The following is an 18467-nucleotide window of genomic DNA, read 5'->3' on the forward strand; positions in this document are numbered from 1 at the left end:
GCCGACCCGTACGAAACACCTATTCGTATCAAAAGCCTTTAATGTGAAACTCTTCATTTCTCTTACTTCATTTTCTTCTCTGCTGAAAAACTATTCTCCCTTTAAAATCACTTACATTATCCACTCTTTGCCTTGTTATCATATACAACTAAATTGCCGGAGGCAATATAGACCGCCCCGTACGAAGACAAATTTCATAAATTCCTATTTAAACAGCTATATACCGCTATATTTAACTATATTTCACTATAAATAAACATTTCACAGATAAATATATGATATTATATAGCTCTATATGCCTGTATATAGCTCAATATAGCTGTATATAGGTATATATAGATGTCCGTATATGGAATCCCTGAAACCCCACACACATAACAAATTATTTCCATGTTAACAGAAACTCATTTTTCAAGTATCATTTTTCCCAAGATATTTCTATTTTACTAAAATCCAATATGGCCGCCGGCAGCCATTTTGTTAGGAGAACGGAAATAGTACCGACGCTTTACATTCGTTAATACCGTTCAAACAAAAAAAAATTCATGAAATTCGGTCAAAATTTACTCGAGATATTGTCAAAATATACCACGTTCACTGTACTTCCGAGTAGCCAGATAAGAGCTCACTCCAAGAGACCTAGCTCACGCTCCGGAGAACATAATTTCATAAATTTTTTTTCCCTGATTGGTACGGTCAATACCTATCTAATAAAGCTAAAACAGACGAAATATGTTCAAATGTGGCCGACCTACAAGCAAAAACTGCTTGCCGCCCTGTGCCTGTTCCACACCAAGGGGTCTAACTCACGAGTCGGTCATCCGATTCCCATTTCCCTTTTTTTTTGTCGATCGGTATTGTAAATACCTTTTATTTGACGTATCACTTACAAGTTTAACGTTTAAATGTCCGGAGATATCTTCGAAAAGCCGTAAAGCACTTATTGGGCCACAGCTCGGGAGGGGTCGATCCAAAATCACTCATCTTCGAACTTAGCCTGTCTTTTGACATTACCAAACGGGAAAAAAAAGAATTTTCAAAATCGGATGCGTTTTACTCAAGTTATCGTGCATGCAGACAGACGGACAGACGGACATTTTTTTTTTTTCGCGGATTTGGCATCTCTAGACAACCACAATAGGTTTCCCCTTACTCAGGGAGTCCAATTCGACGTGTTACAAACGTATGCGTAAACCTATAAGACCCCAGTACTTCGTACGGGTCTAATTAACGAGTGTGAAGTTTACGGCCAAAGCGAAGCGAGCTTAGTTTTTATTGAGAACACACGCCATTTTACACCGGAAAATTTTACAGAGAACGTTTCTAAGATTTTCATTGAAGCTAAACAGAATTAAATTATGAACCTGTCACATACTATTCATCTGTTATCGATAACGACGACCAAAATAATGACAGACTCTGGGTAAAATGGTTCTTTATATAGTCAAAAGCATGTTTTTAAAAATTGAAGTACAAGATTTGAAATCAACCAATTAAAAATACTTTGATCGACGGAAGTAATAGATTCGATAATAATACTTGTCATATGATTGCCGTCTGTAACAGGTTAATGAGAGATTTAAACTGTTCTAGTAATTCGTCTTCTAATTATGTTTTTGTGGCCATCAAAATTATTTTTCATTGGAATAAATCAATAAAGTCAAGGGCTTGTTGCATTAGTTTCTGCACTTTTTTTGATCAAATCTTTCCTGTGAACGAAATTATTCGATTAGAGGAACTGAGTCTCAAATTTACACTTCAAATGCACAATCATCATGGCACTACCCATGCATGATTTGTAGTTTGGTGTCCTTGCAAAGTTGAGAACAGTAGCGATCGGAGAAAGTTGTTTTTTGATGTTTCTGTTTGAAGTTCACCGAAATAGTTGAACTTTTACCCATTTTTTCAACTGCCCACACTGAGCAACTTTAGACACAATCAGACCCTATTTACCTTGAAACCCAACACCGAACACGACCTTTTACATTTCGTGTACCTACCTGGAAAAATTTCCAAAAAACCGCATGTTCTCGATCCACTCCCACACAAACGTCGAGGATTTTTTTGAAAGTTCTGTTGTTCAAAATTTCCATTAAAAAAGAATAGGAAATAGATTTTAGAAACACTTGATGTATCTTAAAACTAATGAAATAAACAGATTTTGTATCAACAATCAAGGAATTATTCGATCGATGCCATCGCGATACGAAAATTGTTTCTCAACTCAAAGGTTAAGAGACTAATTCTTAAACGATTGCGAATTAATTTATGTTTTTTTTTGTGACTTTATGGTTATACTAGGCATATAATGGTGTTTGAAACGACTAAGACAATGGTTGGGTTACCTTCATGGAAATACCATGTCCAGTTCCTACTGGAAGCTTAGACTATTAACATGGGAAAACATGAAAGCTAAACCTTCCTTATTCCATACAAAACGAACTTACCTAAACCTAGTAAACATTAGCAGCTTAGTCTGGATGTTTTTATAAATCTTTTATTGCAACCATAGAAATGATAACAGATGTCGCTGTCGCAATCTGTTATCATTTCTCTCGAACATTTTAAACGATTTCCGTTTTTCATCGTTACCGATCGTTTGAGCTTATCTATTGCTTTCACAGAGGGAATCGCAAATCAACATTGATGCGGTTTTGATTCTTTGATTTAATCATTTCTTTTCTTCTTTTAAATAAATTATAAACTTTATAAAAAAATAATTATAACAATTTTAAATAAAAAATAACATTATTCTGATGACTAAAGCTTTAGGATAAAATCCAAGAATGTATTACACCTAAAATGGAGGAAAAACAGAGAAAAAGAAAAAAAATTATTATTTAGCATAACCCAAAAATTATATGTCCACATTCTATAAGAATTTTTCTTACTATTACGCGAATAAATATGTCTTCTCCAGATGTTCGTATAACTAGAATGAAAGAAAATAAAATTAATGATTTTTGCTATCAACTTTATATTTCGCTTTTTTATGTTTATGTTTAAAAAATCGTAATAATAACTGGGGGTTCTCAAGCCATTTCCAAATAAAATTTATTTCGCAAAATAATTTAAAAAAAAATTCAAATGATAAATGAAAATTTGATATTCAGCCAGCGCTTTAAGTGGAGATAATTTGCTTGTGTGAGAAAAGCGTATATATATTCTTCATGTGGATCTTCACTAACAATCATGTTTGTTGAAACTTGAAACTAAAACGAGTTCAAAAGCGTGAAATTTTTCAAAATCTTTTTATTTTCATTAATAGTTTTTCGGTGATATCGCTTGCAATATCAAAAACATGGTATAAGTTTTGTTAAGTGTTTAATGGATAATCTTTTACTTCTTTAGTTTCACTATTGCAGATCATCTGCCAGAACACATCTTGATTTTAGTTTTTGTAGTCGATAGTCGACTGAAATAGTTTTTTCTTGTTCGGTTCGAAATGACACAAAACCAAAAGAAAAACGCATTTCAACCATGAGTTGCACTATAAATTGATCACTGCTACGGTACAGTGTATCAAACAAATTTTGGCACTGTAAAAAAATCTTTTCAAATTTTTTCATACAAAATAGTACTCTATTTGGAAGCTGTCACTCAAAGCACTTTTGCTTGAAGTGCGTTGGTTGAATTGATTTTCATTGAAATGTGGTCGCAAATTTTACCAGGTTGAAAATCATTTTTTTTAACCTTGTTCAGGGCCACGAGCTGATTAAGAATATCCAAAAATATCACATTTGCGACCACATGTTCAATAAAATGCCATTCAACCACTCCGTGAGGTTGGTGGCTGCTAGAAATCTTGCGCCCGTAGGAAAAAAAGAAACTCGTTACAATTTTGGTAGTAAGGAATCTAGGGCGCCTGTGTAAAGCTTCCTATAATGGTATCTACTCTATCTGCTTTACAACATTGAGATTTGAATTAGGATTCATGTGTAGCATACACCAGTGAAGATGTATTAGGAGGGTAGGGCAGTATCATACAAATGGACCTGGGACAGCATATAATTTGAAATTTAATGCACAGTGGCGTTACCATTTGCCTAAGAAAAAATGACGCCGCCGTCATTGTCACATCTGCACCCGCTAGACCTGTTACTCCTGTTGCAGTCGTCCTGGCGTTTAGTTTAGGTCTTTTATGGTCAATAAACCGCTTAGACAAATTATACCCCTGACTGGTATTTCGTACAATAAGATGTTACCAAACGCAGTTTTCATATTCAGATGCACATGTCGTGTGATTTTACGTAAAATGTTACACCAATACATGTACGCATTGACGCTTTTGATAGCTCGATTTGCCCACTTATTTAATAGGGCAAACACATACTCTCTAAATAATAATTAACTCTTAGATGACAAACCACACCGCTACAAGCTTAACGATAGAATATATCTGGCTATCAACCCTGTTCGTTCTTCTAGTCTTTTAGTCCTTAGCTATTATGTACTTTACACCAATGTCAGGTTTCACACCTTCGGGAATTAAGAACTCCAAGGATCTACCATCAAATGCATCAACGACTTCTTATCGAAAACAGGGAAATTTTCCTGATAGAAGTATAAAGTAGTAAGGGCGTAGGGAACAATGGATCTGGGTTCCTGATTCTCAATGGAGAAACTTCCAAAAAATCTAGCCTAGTTAACCGTTTGTACCAGGGCCTATTTTTGGAAAATTAAATTTGCTAAATTTCCCAAATTTGCTAAAATTTTCCAAAAATTTGCTAAAATTTCCCTAAATTTTCCTAAATTTTCTATTTTTTTTGGCAAATTTTGGAAATTTTTGGAAATTTTTAGCAATTTTGGGAAATTTAGCAAATTTAATTTTCCAAAAATAGGCCCTGGTTTGTACCCTTATTTGGCGATTTACTCAAAGACTCCCCAGCCTCTTGTCTTGTCAAAAACGAATACGTTCGATTGTGCATGTATGTCCATGATGCATACCATATTTCTTATACGTAATTGTGAACCAGGTCCTTCTAACAGCTCATTTAGTAGAAATATTTGAATGAACAATGGCCGGATGTTTTGGGAGGGAGACGTTTATCTACTGACACTGATAAATTACTAAAAACAACAATTACTCATTCACATAATGAGTTCATAGCGGCTGGTTTAAAACAAAAATGCGTTCGGTTATGCAAATAACAAGCAAAAGAAAAGATTCGGTTTCAAAACATTTTTAATTTGACTTCTGGATTTCAGAGCGTCCGAATGATAAAAGTAATTCGTTACACCTAAAAATAGCATAAATTTCTATAAAAACAATCGCTTAAAATCTGAGCCACATTCATAATATTTATTATCGTTCACGTACACACAATACTTTTTAGTTGTAAGAATGTTTTTAACATCGAGCAGAATGTTATATTAATCAACAACGGGGGAAACATGACAGTTTTAGGTTTAAAAACAAAAAACAAAAAAAATCGTCAAAATTACAAAAATTAATTCACAAAAATCGGTTCAGCGGTTAGTTTTGTTGTGTTTGTGTTAACCGAGGCGGCAAACCAATCGGTTGATTGTATTGGAATGGGTTATGTAACACTGGCGGCGCAGTTTGTTGTTGATAGGGCATGTTTTGGAAGCGATGCATGGGAACGGGCCGGCTATTTGTCTGTACATTACCCGAAGATGTGGTTGTGAGTAGCGGCATTTCACACTGTTCGCATTTATCAAGTAGGGGATGGTTCTGGAATGTGCACATATTACAGGTCCATGGTAGACCGTCTTCAATCGACAAGCGATTGTTTTCAGTTGACGATGGCGGCGGAGGACGTGGAGGTCTCGGTAACCGTTGACCCGTGTAAATGTTTCGATAAAATGCTGCATCTGTTTCGCCAAGAGCTGGAAATTGTTTTTTTGGATTAAATTCGTTGAATTGTTATACGATACTTGTGCACTAAATAAATCGTCGAACTTACCATAGCCTGGGCCAGCTTCCTCAACTTCTTGGCTCATCTGTTTGCAGTTGAGGCGAAGTCTTTCAATCTCTTCGGCAAGAAGCTGTGAACTGCCTGGTGGCAATTGTGCTTGGAATACATGCAGTTCTCGCTGAAGGCGTTGAAGGCTTTTCTTGTCATTTTCTAATTCAATCGAAAGACGCTGCTTGGACAATAACTGACGATGTAGCAGATCGCCTGAAAGAAGAAATTAAAAATTTTAATTTTAGTCAAATCCCTGTCGATGGTTTGTCATCGAAATACTTTGTAACTGTTATATCTAACGAGTTCTCAGGTTAACTGACGCAATGGAAGTTTAAGATTTTATATAATTGAACGGACGTAGATTCCAGTTGTACATGAATTACGTACAACATTTGGGGGAGGGTGTCTAGAATTAACATAGAGTCCTTACAGAATAAAAATTTTTTATGGAAAAAAGTCCCTTAATCGTTTTTGCATCAATTCAAACAGCACTTCACTGTAAATTGTCATTTGTTCACCGAGTGAAAAAAAAATGGAAATTTCCTTTCGAGAGTGTCGTTTGTGTCTAGATAGAGCGAGAAAATAAACAATACAACGTTTTTGACAACAAAGGCTCCCGAAGTTTCAGCAGCTGAGGTGAGAAAATGACTATCGACTTATCATACTGACCGAATTTTTTGATTAAATTGAAAATTAAATTGGTGCCAAGATTTTACCAAAAAAATGTTACCGGCACTGCAACCGGAAATGAGCGACGAAGTCATTATATTTTTAGCAAATAATTAATCGGCTTGTTGGGACATGAAGGAGTGCTAGTATTTTTACAGTCGACGCCAGTGAAATTTAGACATGAATTTGCTTCAGCTGGTCTACTTATGTAAACAAAATTTATCTTAAGTCGTTATACAGTTTAACCACTACAAAGCGTGTGTGTAACTATTTCTCCTGTATAAAGACGTATAAGTAATTTTTTTTGTATGAGTAGACCAGCTGAAGCAAATTCATGTCTAAATTTCGCTGTATGGAAAAGTATCATGATTTCGTTGCTCATTTTCGACAAACATTAGAGAATAGTACTTTCCTAACACACGCTTAAAGGTTTCTTAAATCGAATTCACTGAAAAAGCCTTTTAGCGTAAGTCAGGAACAAAGTTCTGTTGGTAATGTGCCGAAAATGAGCCATGACGTCGCACAATTTTAACACTAGATATGTTTAAATGCATTGTTCGAATTCGATTCAAGATCTCGCCTTCGGCTCGGTACTGGTATTTCTTAGCATGCGTTTGTAAAATAACTATTTGCCAATTCACGAACATAGTTATTTAATGTGTGGTATGGCCATTTTGGGAGTAGAACTAGAACGGCTAGTGTTTGGCTTTCCCTTGAGAGGGATTCTTCTGAAAAACAGAAGACCGAAATCGGACGTATTTTCTGTTGGAATTTTTTGTATGTGCCCAGTAAGGTATTCGACCCTAGAAGCCAAAACCACTTTCAAAAAAAATCTTCGAAGCTTGTGTGGCTAGTGTGAGGTGATCAAAAGCCGAAAACATGCACGTTTCTTACAAAAAGTTATCCAGTTACACGAGCCGTACAGGTTCGTGTGGGTTGTCATTAGAAAGGTAATTGCATGTACTTCCGGGGCAAATAGGGTCTTATTGGGTTGAAAATTCATCCACACTGAGATATGCACAGTTGAAGTTTTCAACCGAAAAAAGACTGAAAACTTACACTTTTCTTACAGAAATTTCTCGAGATACACGAAACGTACAGGGTCGTGTGGGGTGTCATTAGAAAGGTAATTGCATATACTTTTAGGTAAAGTAGAGCTTACGGCAGTTTGGAAGCATCTACGATTCAATATAAGCACTTAAACATTTTAACTTCTCAAAATTCGTCGTAAATGCTTCCAAACCCCAATAAGACCATATTTGCCCTGAAAGTGCATGTAATTACCTTTCTAATGACACCCCTCACGACCATGTACGTTTCGTGTATCTCGAGAAATATCTGTAAGAAACGTGCATGTTTTCGGCTTTTGATCACCTCACACTAGCCACACAAGCTTCGAAGAATTTTTTTTAAAAGTGGTTTTGGCTTCTGGGGTCGAATACCTTATTAAAAATTCGAATAGAAAATGCGTCCGATTTGGGTCTTCTGTTTTTCAGAAGAAACCCTCTGAAAACTTTGAGCATAACCACTGCGTTGTACGAAATAGTCTATGAGCGGACAACTTCATATTTTCAATAAAATTTACTTTTTCTTTAGATCCCACTTAAAACTTTGAATATCACTTCAAACCGACTCTTCAACTGCATTACGTATTATTAGATAGAAATCGGTTCAAAACTTTAAAATATCACAAAATCACGTTTAGCAAAATGATTGCCGGTTCAAGTTGTGTTCATGAGTTCATATTATATGTTTCCCATACCACACGACAAGAATGAATGGTTATTTTATCGTCTCTAATACGAACTTCAATTACTTGCGTTGTAGTTATTAGGATTTAACATATAACTCGGTCCTGCATAAAAATGCGAATAAATTTCAAATCGACAACAACTAACACCTCGGTCCATGTTGTAACATTTCAGCATAAATCTGTGTATTTGAGATAGACTTTAAGCAGCTTTATTGCTAGTCCACAACAAAATATACCGAGTGTGGATATTATATATCAAGAAGAGACTTCAATTTGTTGATGCGATAAACTGTACACCATCCAAAGTTTACCGAGTGAAATTTTCAACAGGTGCTTTCGGGGCTTATATCTGGAAAACCAGCAGCAATTTCCACTGGTTCACTTTGCATGCATTTATTTACGAATTTCGTGAATAGTTTTGCATATTTTCAATTGATTCGGGTGCAACAAGCACGTTCAGCGTAACTAAATATATATACGAAATTCCTGCACCTCGTGCTTTGTCTATATTCTTTGATTTTACAACTCCGACAGGCGAGCGACAAGAAACAACAACAAAATCGCTCGTTTGTGATTATAAACAATTTATAACCTAATTCAAATACAAGAGGAGAGAGAAAAAAAAGTGATTTTGTTTTCCTTTCGGTCGAAGATTATTTTCGCATTCACGTAAAGACGTCATCCGCAATGAATTTGTGTTGTGTGGGCACAATTTTTTTTAAAATAAATTTCTTAGGTATTCTTGTCTTCATTCTCAAAAAAAAATCTATTTCTGAAGCGCAACATTTTTCTACGCAAATCAGTCGACGAAAATGTTTGCAGAACCCTGAACTTGACTAACGCAAAACTCATAAAACATCAAATGCAGCTTCTCACTTACCTTCGTCTACGTTTGATGAATTGGAGCTGTACGACGAATCATAGCCGTCTCCATGTGTATTGTATGATGTTGGACGTATTCTAGACGCACTTATACTACTACCACCGCTGCCAACCGTAATTTCCAATCGGTTCGTATAACCCTTGCGAGCGTCATACGAACTACTTGAATATGTTAAACTAGGCGACGGACTAGCCGATATGTCTATTGGTGATTGAGGTGTTGACGTTGGCTGGCGAAGAGTAAAATTTACCGATGTAAAACTGCGCGGACTCTGTTGAACGTCTCGATTGAATGGTGCTTCCGGTTGAACGGATATTGCAGTTGTATGCCGAACCGCACGCTGTGGACGCACTGGTGGTCGACTGGGTGATACGGTTACATTTAACGAAACGTTTACCGATTCGCCTTCCGGCACCAACGGTGTTTGTGGAAAAAATGGATTTGATGTGGTAGGCGGAGGCGGTGCACTTCGAGTGGGCCGAAGATGTAACTGTTGATATGATTCGGATAATTTAGAAATATTTAATGTATTTGGTCGGTCTGGCACATTCACTTTGGATAAACTATCAATGTCGCTTCCATGCGTTTGCATATCACTGCGACTATCACTTAATAAGGACACTTCGGATTTGGGTTGTTCAACGGACTCATTCGAGCTACTTAAATTGTTCGGTAACACTTGTAACGGTCGTTGAGGTTTCTTATTGAAGTTCCGTAATGCATCCGGATAGGCTTGTGCCGATCCTGGATGGCTTTCCGCTTCTTTCTTCAGTCCTAATACGCATTGCGGTCGATCGTGACAATTGTCTGTCACATATTTCCAAACGATGGGATCGGGCACGGTAGCAAATGCTTGCTTCATTTCATAAAACATTTGCATGTTACTGATTTTTGTACATGAACAGGTTGGTGGTCGCGCATTAAGTTGCGACTGCAAACTTGTACCATCGACATTCGTTGTATCATCGATGGCATCAGGCGGTTGGAAAGGTGGTTTGTCCGCCATGTTCTTCCATTGTTGCTAAACGTTGTCAGAGTCTGAAAGAGGAAATAAAACAAATGATGTAGAACATTCAAAGTGGTTTGCGATCCGATTTCTTTCGAACACCGACTAAGTCTCTGACAAGCTATAGACATAGTCATAGTGCTTTTTATAGACCGAAACATCGTCAGACAGTAAAACTTTTTGGTCAGACGCAGAAAAAAGAAGCGAAATATGAGCTTCAAAGGAAACAATTAGACATACTGCTGAACTTGTCAGTGCAAGCCGAAATGATTACTTTTCCTTCAAAGCGTTTTTCGTTTACATGTAGAATCAGTAAAAGTGTAAGGTGACGTTCATAAATTAGGTGAAGCAAGATGTAAGGGGGTTTAACCTGTCACAGACGGCAAGCATATTAACAGTTTTACTATTACTTCATTTGATCGAAGATTTTCAGAGATTGATCTCAAAAATCTTTTACTTCATTTGTTTTTAACATGCTTTTCGCTATATAAGACCTCTTTAGTCAGAGCTTGTCGTTTGTTATTACTATAGTTGTCGATAACAGATGACAGCCGTCTGTAACAGCTTAAGACATTCGTGTCAGCTAAATACGCTAAATAATAAATTGAAAATTACATAATTTATGAACGGCCCCTAAATGTTACTGCCTAGAAACAATGACTCTACAAAGATACCTGCCGTTCAATTACGATAAACAACAAACAAGCGGTATCATGTGGCTGGTGTGTATATAAATTCAATGGAAATTCAGCTAACTACACAACCGATATTATTGATAAACCATATCGGCCGAAGACGTATTCATTCGACCATTCGATTTATGTTCGTTGACAGGGTCAAGAGTTATTATTAGACATTTCATTGTATGCTTAATGCGGAATAGAAACATTGATAATAATAAACGGAACTAGGCGTCGCAGGTTATTCTTGGTTATATTTTCAGTGAGTACGTCTACATGATACTACATAAATCAGCAATTATTATAAATTAAATATCTTGTCCGTCTTGCCTTACTGTTGTGGATTCAACCATACCAAGAGCAAGCAATATGTATTTTTAAACACTTTTATCTACTTATAAGATGCGTACGAAGCATAAAACGCAGTTTAATTGACCACTCCGTTAAGCACTCTAAGAGTGTATCGGATCGGTTGAAGCTTGTCACGTGATAGATTCAGTCAATAGAAATCCATAACAGAATGGTAGAACGCAGAAGAGTTTAAAAAAACTTTATTTTTGGGAAAATCATTTTTACTTTTTTGGGGTTTGGAAAAATGTAGGAAAATCCCTAAAAATGTTTTACTACCTGCCCCATGCGAAAGTTGACCATTACATAGCAATTTGCCCCCTGCGGAAATGATCTTTATCTACATGTTGATTTTGGTTCATTTTTTAATTTTCCTATGTGGAAATCAACTTTCGCATGGAACCAGAATACATTGGATGCTGCTGGGTGCTTCATTACTTCGGAATCAATTATTGTGATACCCGCAAACTCAATCGTCTATTTTTAAGGAACTTACTTCGGCAACTATTTTTTGATCACTGTTTACCTTGCCTTCGGCTCGGATATCCAAACTTTACACTTGTCTACAGTTACAGAAGTTTGCGAGTATCACAAAGTTGTTGCCTAATATTCCCAAAAATAATCTCTTTGTTACCATCGACGAAAATTGTCAATTGTCAATTGTTCCTACTTGTTTCGCTACTAATGCTGGGTAACAAATAATCTTTAGATGTTGATCACGAAATTAGTCTGAATGTGGCGAAGGACAAGCCAAACCTCTAAATTCTGTCCATGGATACTAGGACAATGTGTTTTAGTTCCAAGCATAAAATAAAATTGAGTTACTTCCAATATACGAGCAACGACACCATGCCGGTGTACACAATATTTTTATTTTTGTTGATTCTTTTCATCCATCGCCGCATAGTGGAAAAGCGAAAATGCTACACTGTAAATATGAAAGTAAATTCCAAATCGTATTTTAGGACGACGGTAAAAAATAGACATTGATGCAGGCAGCGGAGTCAATAAAAATGTCGTTATTTTAGATTTATGTTACAAAGTCGATGAAAACGACTTTTATCATCCATTAAATTAGTGTAACCGGGGTCGAATTTGCTCATCATTCATTAATTGACAATTAAATGCTTAGCATCAGGAGAAAATAGAATTTTTTTTTTTCAATTTTTTTGTTGTTACATTTTTTGCGTCGGAAATTACAAACGTGTCTTAAACTGCAATGTCAAAAAGTTAATTTTTCATTTTTTGAACTTACAAAAAAAATTGAGAAAGAAAACGCGAAATTTAGTTTATTTTTGTCAACATTACGTATGGGTATTCAAACTATCGTCATTTCTTTTTCCGTACAAGAAATTGCTCAATTATATTACTTTGCAGATAGATTTTTGCCCACCAAACCAGAGATAAGATAATTTTCCATTTGTTTTTATCATGGAAGTGGTTGTAGACAATGTGCTCGTATGATCTTGCTTTAATGCCTATTAATGCAGCAGACATAATAATGCTCTTATCACTTACGTATACAGCAAATGGAATGAAATGTTTATGAATTTCCTATCCACAGACACACACTAAATTGAAAAACGAAATAATGCGACAAAAACGAAAAAAATGGTTCAGGTGAAGACGACGGTTAGATTTTATTTTTAAAATGTATGTCGTAAACGCCCAGCTTATATATTGTATATTAAATGACTGACAACATCATGAATAATTGCATATTGTGCATGTGAAAGTAGTAAAATACGAGTTAGGAACAGGCAATGTGTGGTGTGTGTACATATATCACTAATTTGATTAAATTATCAGAAGCCATACCTGTCTGTTAACCACGCAAATAATATCGAGTTGGTTTATTTATAAAACGAAATTTTCTATTGTTTGTTCGATTTGAGGGTACCCGTATCGGTTTAGTTTTTGTTGTTTTTTTTTGTCACAAATCTTATCACTTCAATTTTTATGTTATTTTTTCCTTTTATCAGTTTTTTTCATTTAAACGACGTGCTAGTACAAACGTATATATTTCACACCGTTCCTGATTGTAACCGTCTATCTAGACAACCATAACAAAATATATTTTTTTTCGTTCTATTTATTTTTAACAAGAAAAAACCATTTTCGATTCACGAGAATTACGAATTTTCACTGAATTTTTATGAACGAAATGAAATCGAAAAGATGAGAAGAAGATGAGAATAAGACAAAAAAATAAGTCAGCAAAAGAAAACTGTTTACGAAATTTTCCCACTCTTCGACAGGTTCCCATAACCTACATATATATATATATTCCAATCCACATTTATGTGAATAAATTCGGATGTATGAGTTAAAACTACCGTGTCGTAGAGTGAGGAAAAGAAAAATAAATCTTACGACAGATGGAAATTCTGATTTTCTTTTTCTTTTTGTTCTTCTCATATTTTTGCGTCTGAAACGAAAATGTTGATTTGCATTATGAACAGGTGAAAATATGTATGATCAGGCAATGGGCCGAACTCTATGTATAAACAGATTTTTTTTTTCAATTAATCTATCAATTAGATTGGTTAGATCTACACCTGAAATATTTTTTTTTAATTTTTTATTTTGCGAACATCAAAATCAATTTATATCATTAAAAAATGTTGGACACCTCTCGCATGTAGTGTTAGTGAACAAAGAATTTTAATGAAAATTGTACCGATTGTATATGGAATTTTGCCAAAACGATATACAACTCTTCCCACGCCCCTTATTAGAAATGAAAGTAAGTGAAAAAAGAGTGGATTGTTTGCGTGGGAAATTAGAGAGCAAGATGAATAAAAGAAAATAGTTCTGATGATTATCAGGTTCTATATATGGTTAATGGCGAAGATCTATAGCCCAATTCCCGTCAGTATTTTAACGAAGGTGATAAATTTCAAATCATCGAGTCTAGTTAAATTTGATTCTGAGTTAAATTTATATGTTTTTGCTTTCTCCAGGGTCGAAAAAGACTTATTTTACAACCCTAGGGATGAAAAGTAAATTGAATTTTAGCTCAAAAGAATGTAAAATCCATTACATAACTCGGTATAAAAATGAAAAGTCTCGTTTTCGTGTGTTTATTGACCTAGGTTTCGCGTCGAAAGAACAAAATACATCCAAAAGCTCTAAGTTTCGTCTTTTTATACCTCGTTATGTAATGGTATTTTACATGCTTTCGTTTTTCCTAGGGTCGAAAGTGGCGTATAACACACCTAGGGAAAACAAGAAATTTGGTTTAGGTTTCAAAAGCATGCAATAGTATTTTACATGCTACATGCGTCGAAAACCGTACTTTTCATGTTTTAAGCACTTCTTTCGACGCCCTCAGCATGTAAAATCCATTACATAACTCGGGATAAAAATAAAAAGTCTCTTTTTCGTGTGTTTATTGACCTCGGCTTCGCCTCGGATCAACAAAATTCACACGAAAACTCTACTTTTCATCTTTTTATCCATAGTCATGTAAAATCAATTTACATGACTGGGGATAAAAAGTAGAGTTTTCGTGTGAATTTTGTTGATCCGAGGCGACGCTGAAAAACGAGACGTTTCATTTCTTATCCCGAGTTATGTAATGGATTTTTCATATTAAGGGCATCGAAAGAAGTGCTTGAAACATGAAAACTACGGTTTTCGACGCATGCAGCATGTAAAAAACTATTAAAGAAGGGAGAAATAAACTGTGGATGTTCGATACTTTAGTAAAAATTAAAAAATTTTTGTCAGAACCAACTTTACTGTCAAATAAATAATCGACTGTTAAATGTATTAGCATTTTACCAGCGCTGATGGGAATACGGCTCATGTGAAAATCTGTTATTAAATGCGATCGAAATGATTTTTGAGTGTAGCGCGAATTTTATTCATTTACACAAAATAAATAGACGTGTAACATCTGGATCATTTTTTTTCTCTTCTTTTTGGATTTTGATTTTCTTCAAGTGTAAATATTTTTTATTGGCCTCTTCTTCTGCGTTCTTTTTTATTTTTGATGAAAACGATAGAAATGTTGAAAACATTCCTTTAAGCTTAACATTAACTGAATTAAGGCTACGCTTTTCTTCTTGTATATATATACACACACCTTCTTCGCACTGCCGCTGTCTGATTTTATAAATAAATTTTGTCTATTTTTAGATATTTATTATATATAATACGTGTGATGGCTATATAGGTTTGCAATATATATAAATTTAAGCGAAAAGTAAAAGTAATTTTAACAAAATTCTATAAAAAAAATCAAAATAAATAAATCAAATTTTTCATTTTTCTTGCTTTTCTCTCACTCTCGAGGCGACGAACGCATAATATACGGATTTATATTCCAACTACCACTGTACCGAACACATCGATTGGTATACAGTTTACTTGTTCTTATTTTATTTATATTATTTGCAGTGCGAAGTGGTTTTATTTTTGTACTTTCTAAATTACCGAAGCAAAAAATTTCTCACAAAGAATGATGAGTACTCTCAGTGAACTTAAAATTGCATAGGCGAAAAATGACGCATTTTAGACCAACCCCACCCACGTTTGCCAGAAAATGTATGAATTGCACGGTTTCCTCTGAACCTCCATACCCCTAACTCTTAATGTTCTGCACTACTTTGTGAATGAACCCTATTATGATGTAAATCGAATTTTCCGAATTTGAACAAAATTTTCCAATTTTTCGCAAAATTTTTCACAACTTTTCCAGAAGAAAAAAAATTTTTCGGAAATTTGAGTAAAATTTTGAAAGGAATGATAAAATTGGGAAAAACCCTAGGAAAAACCGGAAAATGTTCGCTGGTAAACCGACATTCACGTAATCTTGGAAAACTTGACCTCCTTTTTCTGAAAAATGTAGATAACTTTGCCCTTATTACCGTACATGCTCGTACGCGCAAACAGGAATAGATAAACTCGGTGGGTTTTTTCGATTTTATGTTTGACAAAATTGATTGTTTCCAAATTTCCCACACAGCATCGACAATGTATTTAATAATGATTTTGTACGAAGAGTTTGTTGCCAGCCACCTCACTCATTACCTACATCAAGCTTAACGATAACATGTTAAACGGCAATCTAATCACAAAGATCTGCTCGAAAAATTAAGGTGAATTTGATTCGAGGCGTACTGATTGTCTTCTGCGTAATCAGATACCGAAATTGTTTGTAGATATCAATTCTTGTAAAGAAATCAATTTTGGTTTCGTCAATCAATTCTTGAAATGAATAAAACATTGGAGCCTTGAAACAATTGTACATATTAAGTCTGAAAATTGCAGATTATTCTTTCGACTCATCAATAGACCAAGTCTTTGGCTGTTTTCAAAATGTTTCCTTTCGTTTTACCAAACCAAAACGAGCCTTTGGAAAAAGTTCAAAGTAGAAGTAAGTCTTAAAGTAGACTGATTTACATGTCGGTGCAGTTTCAGAGGTAAAAATTTACGTTGGTAGAGGTACTTGATAAGCACCCGATAGTCATATGTAAAATACTCAATTTCAATGTCGTCTTCGATTTTCAGCTTTCTGTGGAAAGAATATCTTGCCGAACATTAGGGGGTCAAAACATTATTTTTAACTTTGTTGTGGAAAGGAGGTCTGGTTTGCGTGGTTATTAATAAGGAAGTTTGGTGTTGAGTTGAAATTACATTTCAACTATGATTCGCTAAACTTTTTCGTGAGCAAATCGGTATAGTGTTCGATAGAGCGAAACGTCGCAAGACGTATCAAATTTTCTCACATATCGAAACGTCTTATCATTAAGAATAATTATTATTGAAAGCGAAAGTAAATGGCTTATTGCTGCGTGGTATACCTGGTGGTATATTCATGGAAACAGAATGGGTCTGATAAACTATTCATTGTTACAAAGTACTATCACTGTTTAAAAACAGTCCAACAACAACAGGTACTCCTATTTTGTGTACCTATTTCAGGAGTATATTCCAAAAGTGATAGAACTTTAAGTTTAATTTTAACGACCCTATAGAGCTAATGCATTGTATGAGACGAGAAAAACCTGTTGCATATCATTCTATATATGGAGTTTTGGTTCTTTTTGAAAGTGTCATTGCATGTAAACTATGGATATAACATTTCGGACATTCAACTCGTTATACGAATCAAAAACTTATTTCCGTTCCCAATTTAAGTCCCGATAATTTGCTTGGATGCATTACGAAATGCGTGCAAAAAAACTACTTACAAATATTTATCCCTTGGGAGAAATCCATTTTCACTTTATCAATTTATTTTTGTGTGTGTATGTAATCCAGTCCTAATGATAACACGTCATCCGACAGATTTTGTACATTTATTTTTTCACTTTCTTTACGTTTCTATTGCACGGTTATTGCTGTCAATTGTTCTACACGGATTTAACTAGTTTTTTATGCTTGTCAATTATTCGAAGCCATATCAATAGAAAAAAAATCAATTTTCTTACAACAAAGCAACACTTCAATGAATTTTTTTTAAATTTAAAATGGCGTTTGCAATCAGCTGTCAACAGACTTTGAGTATGAAGTTGGTCGAAAGTATGAATGAAACATAACAGCGAAAGTTAGCGAGAAAATTTGGGTTCACTTTTTTGAAAATTGATTTCGGAGGAAAATTGGAAAATTTTTATTTTTGTAAATGTTGAGTAGATGCTTGGTATGTTGACATAGAACGCGAAAACTATAAGTAATTTCGGCTAAAATGTTTCCCAGAAAAGTGAATAGTAATTTAGTTAACATCTGTTTTCGAAAACAACCACAAAGATGAGATATGATTACCGGATGATATGGTCTTATAAGGCTGAAATGTATGTCAACATGAATAATGAAAAATTGAACTGGAAATTTTGGGAAAGATCGAAGATGCTTTTTCACTGCAAAATTTGCAGCATATATGGATCAGTCCGGGAGAAATAAAAAGTCAACTATTCAAATTTCAGAATCAACGTTATTAATGGTAGCATGTAGCATGTTATGTTAGTAACGAGGATATCGAATGTGAAACAAGTTATAAAAGTTGAATATGTGACTTTCGATTCGGACTGCTGTCTTGAATAGTTCTCGAAAGTTTCTTACTGGAAAGACTTTATTGCTGAGCAACCTCTTAAACAGAATATAATGCGAAAAAAATATCATTTTTAAGGCTCAGACACGGTATGTAGTAAATAAGTTCTCGAGAGCATTAATTATCTCGTAAAGTGAAAGG

General features: G+C 34.9%; 1 protein-coding gene across 2 annotated transcripts; it reads right to left on the reverse strand.

The window, feature by feature from the left end:
* Positions 1 to 5167: 5167 nt before the first annotated feature.
* Positions 5168 to 17754, reverse strand: LOC119085352 (mitogen-activated protein kinase kinase kinase 7-interacting protein 3 homolog). 2 transcript variants are annotated; one of them, XM_037195727.1, is made up of 4 exons: positions 17470 to 17754; positions 9233 to 10273; positions 5928 to 6143; positions 5168 to 5850 (listed from the first exon to the last, which is right to left on the reverse strand). In XM_037195727.1, exons 2-4 carry the CDS (start codon positions 10239 to 10241, stop codon positions 5477 to 5479), a joined length of 1599 nt encoding a protein of 532 aa, XP_037051622.1. In that variant the 5' UTR covers positions 10242 to 10273; positions 17470 to 17754; the 3' UTR covers positions 5168 to 5476. The 2 variants fall into 2 exon arrangements, with proteins under 2 accessions (XP_037051622.1, XP_037051623.1); XM_037195728.1 differs by lacking the exon at positions 17470 to 17754 and adding an exon at positions 13088 to 13360.
* Positions 17755 to 18467: the final 713 nt, after the last annotated feature.

Source organism: Bradysia coprophila, unplaced genomic scaffold (assembly GCF_014529535.1).
Source record: "Bradysia coprophila strain Holo2 unplaced genomic scaffold, BU_Bcop_v1 contig_94, whole genome shotgun sequence".
Classification (NCBI taxonomy): domain Eukaryota; kingdom Metazoa; phylum Arthropoda; class Insecta; order Diptera; family Sciaridae; genus Bradysia; species Bradysia coprophila.

What these genes read in the sequence shown, in the direction of transcription:
- LOC119085352 (XM_037195727.1), bottom strand. Translation starts at nt 10,241, where the DNA reads ATGGCGGACAAACCACCTTTCCAACCGCCTGATGCCATCGATGATACA. An exon ending in TTCATCAAACGTAGACGAAG is followed by an intron (nt 6,144 to 9,232) that starts GTAAGTGAGAAG and finishes TTCTTCTTTCAG; the next exon opens with GCGATCTGCTACATCGTCAG. An exon ending in GGAAGCTGGCCCAGGCTATG is followed by an intron (nt 5,851 to 5,927) that starts GTAAGTTCGACG and finishes AACAATTTCCAG; the next exon opens with CTCTTGGCGAAACAGATGCA.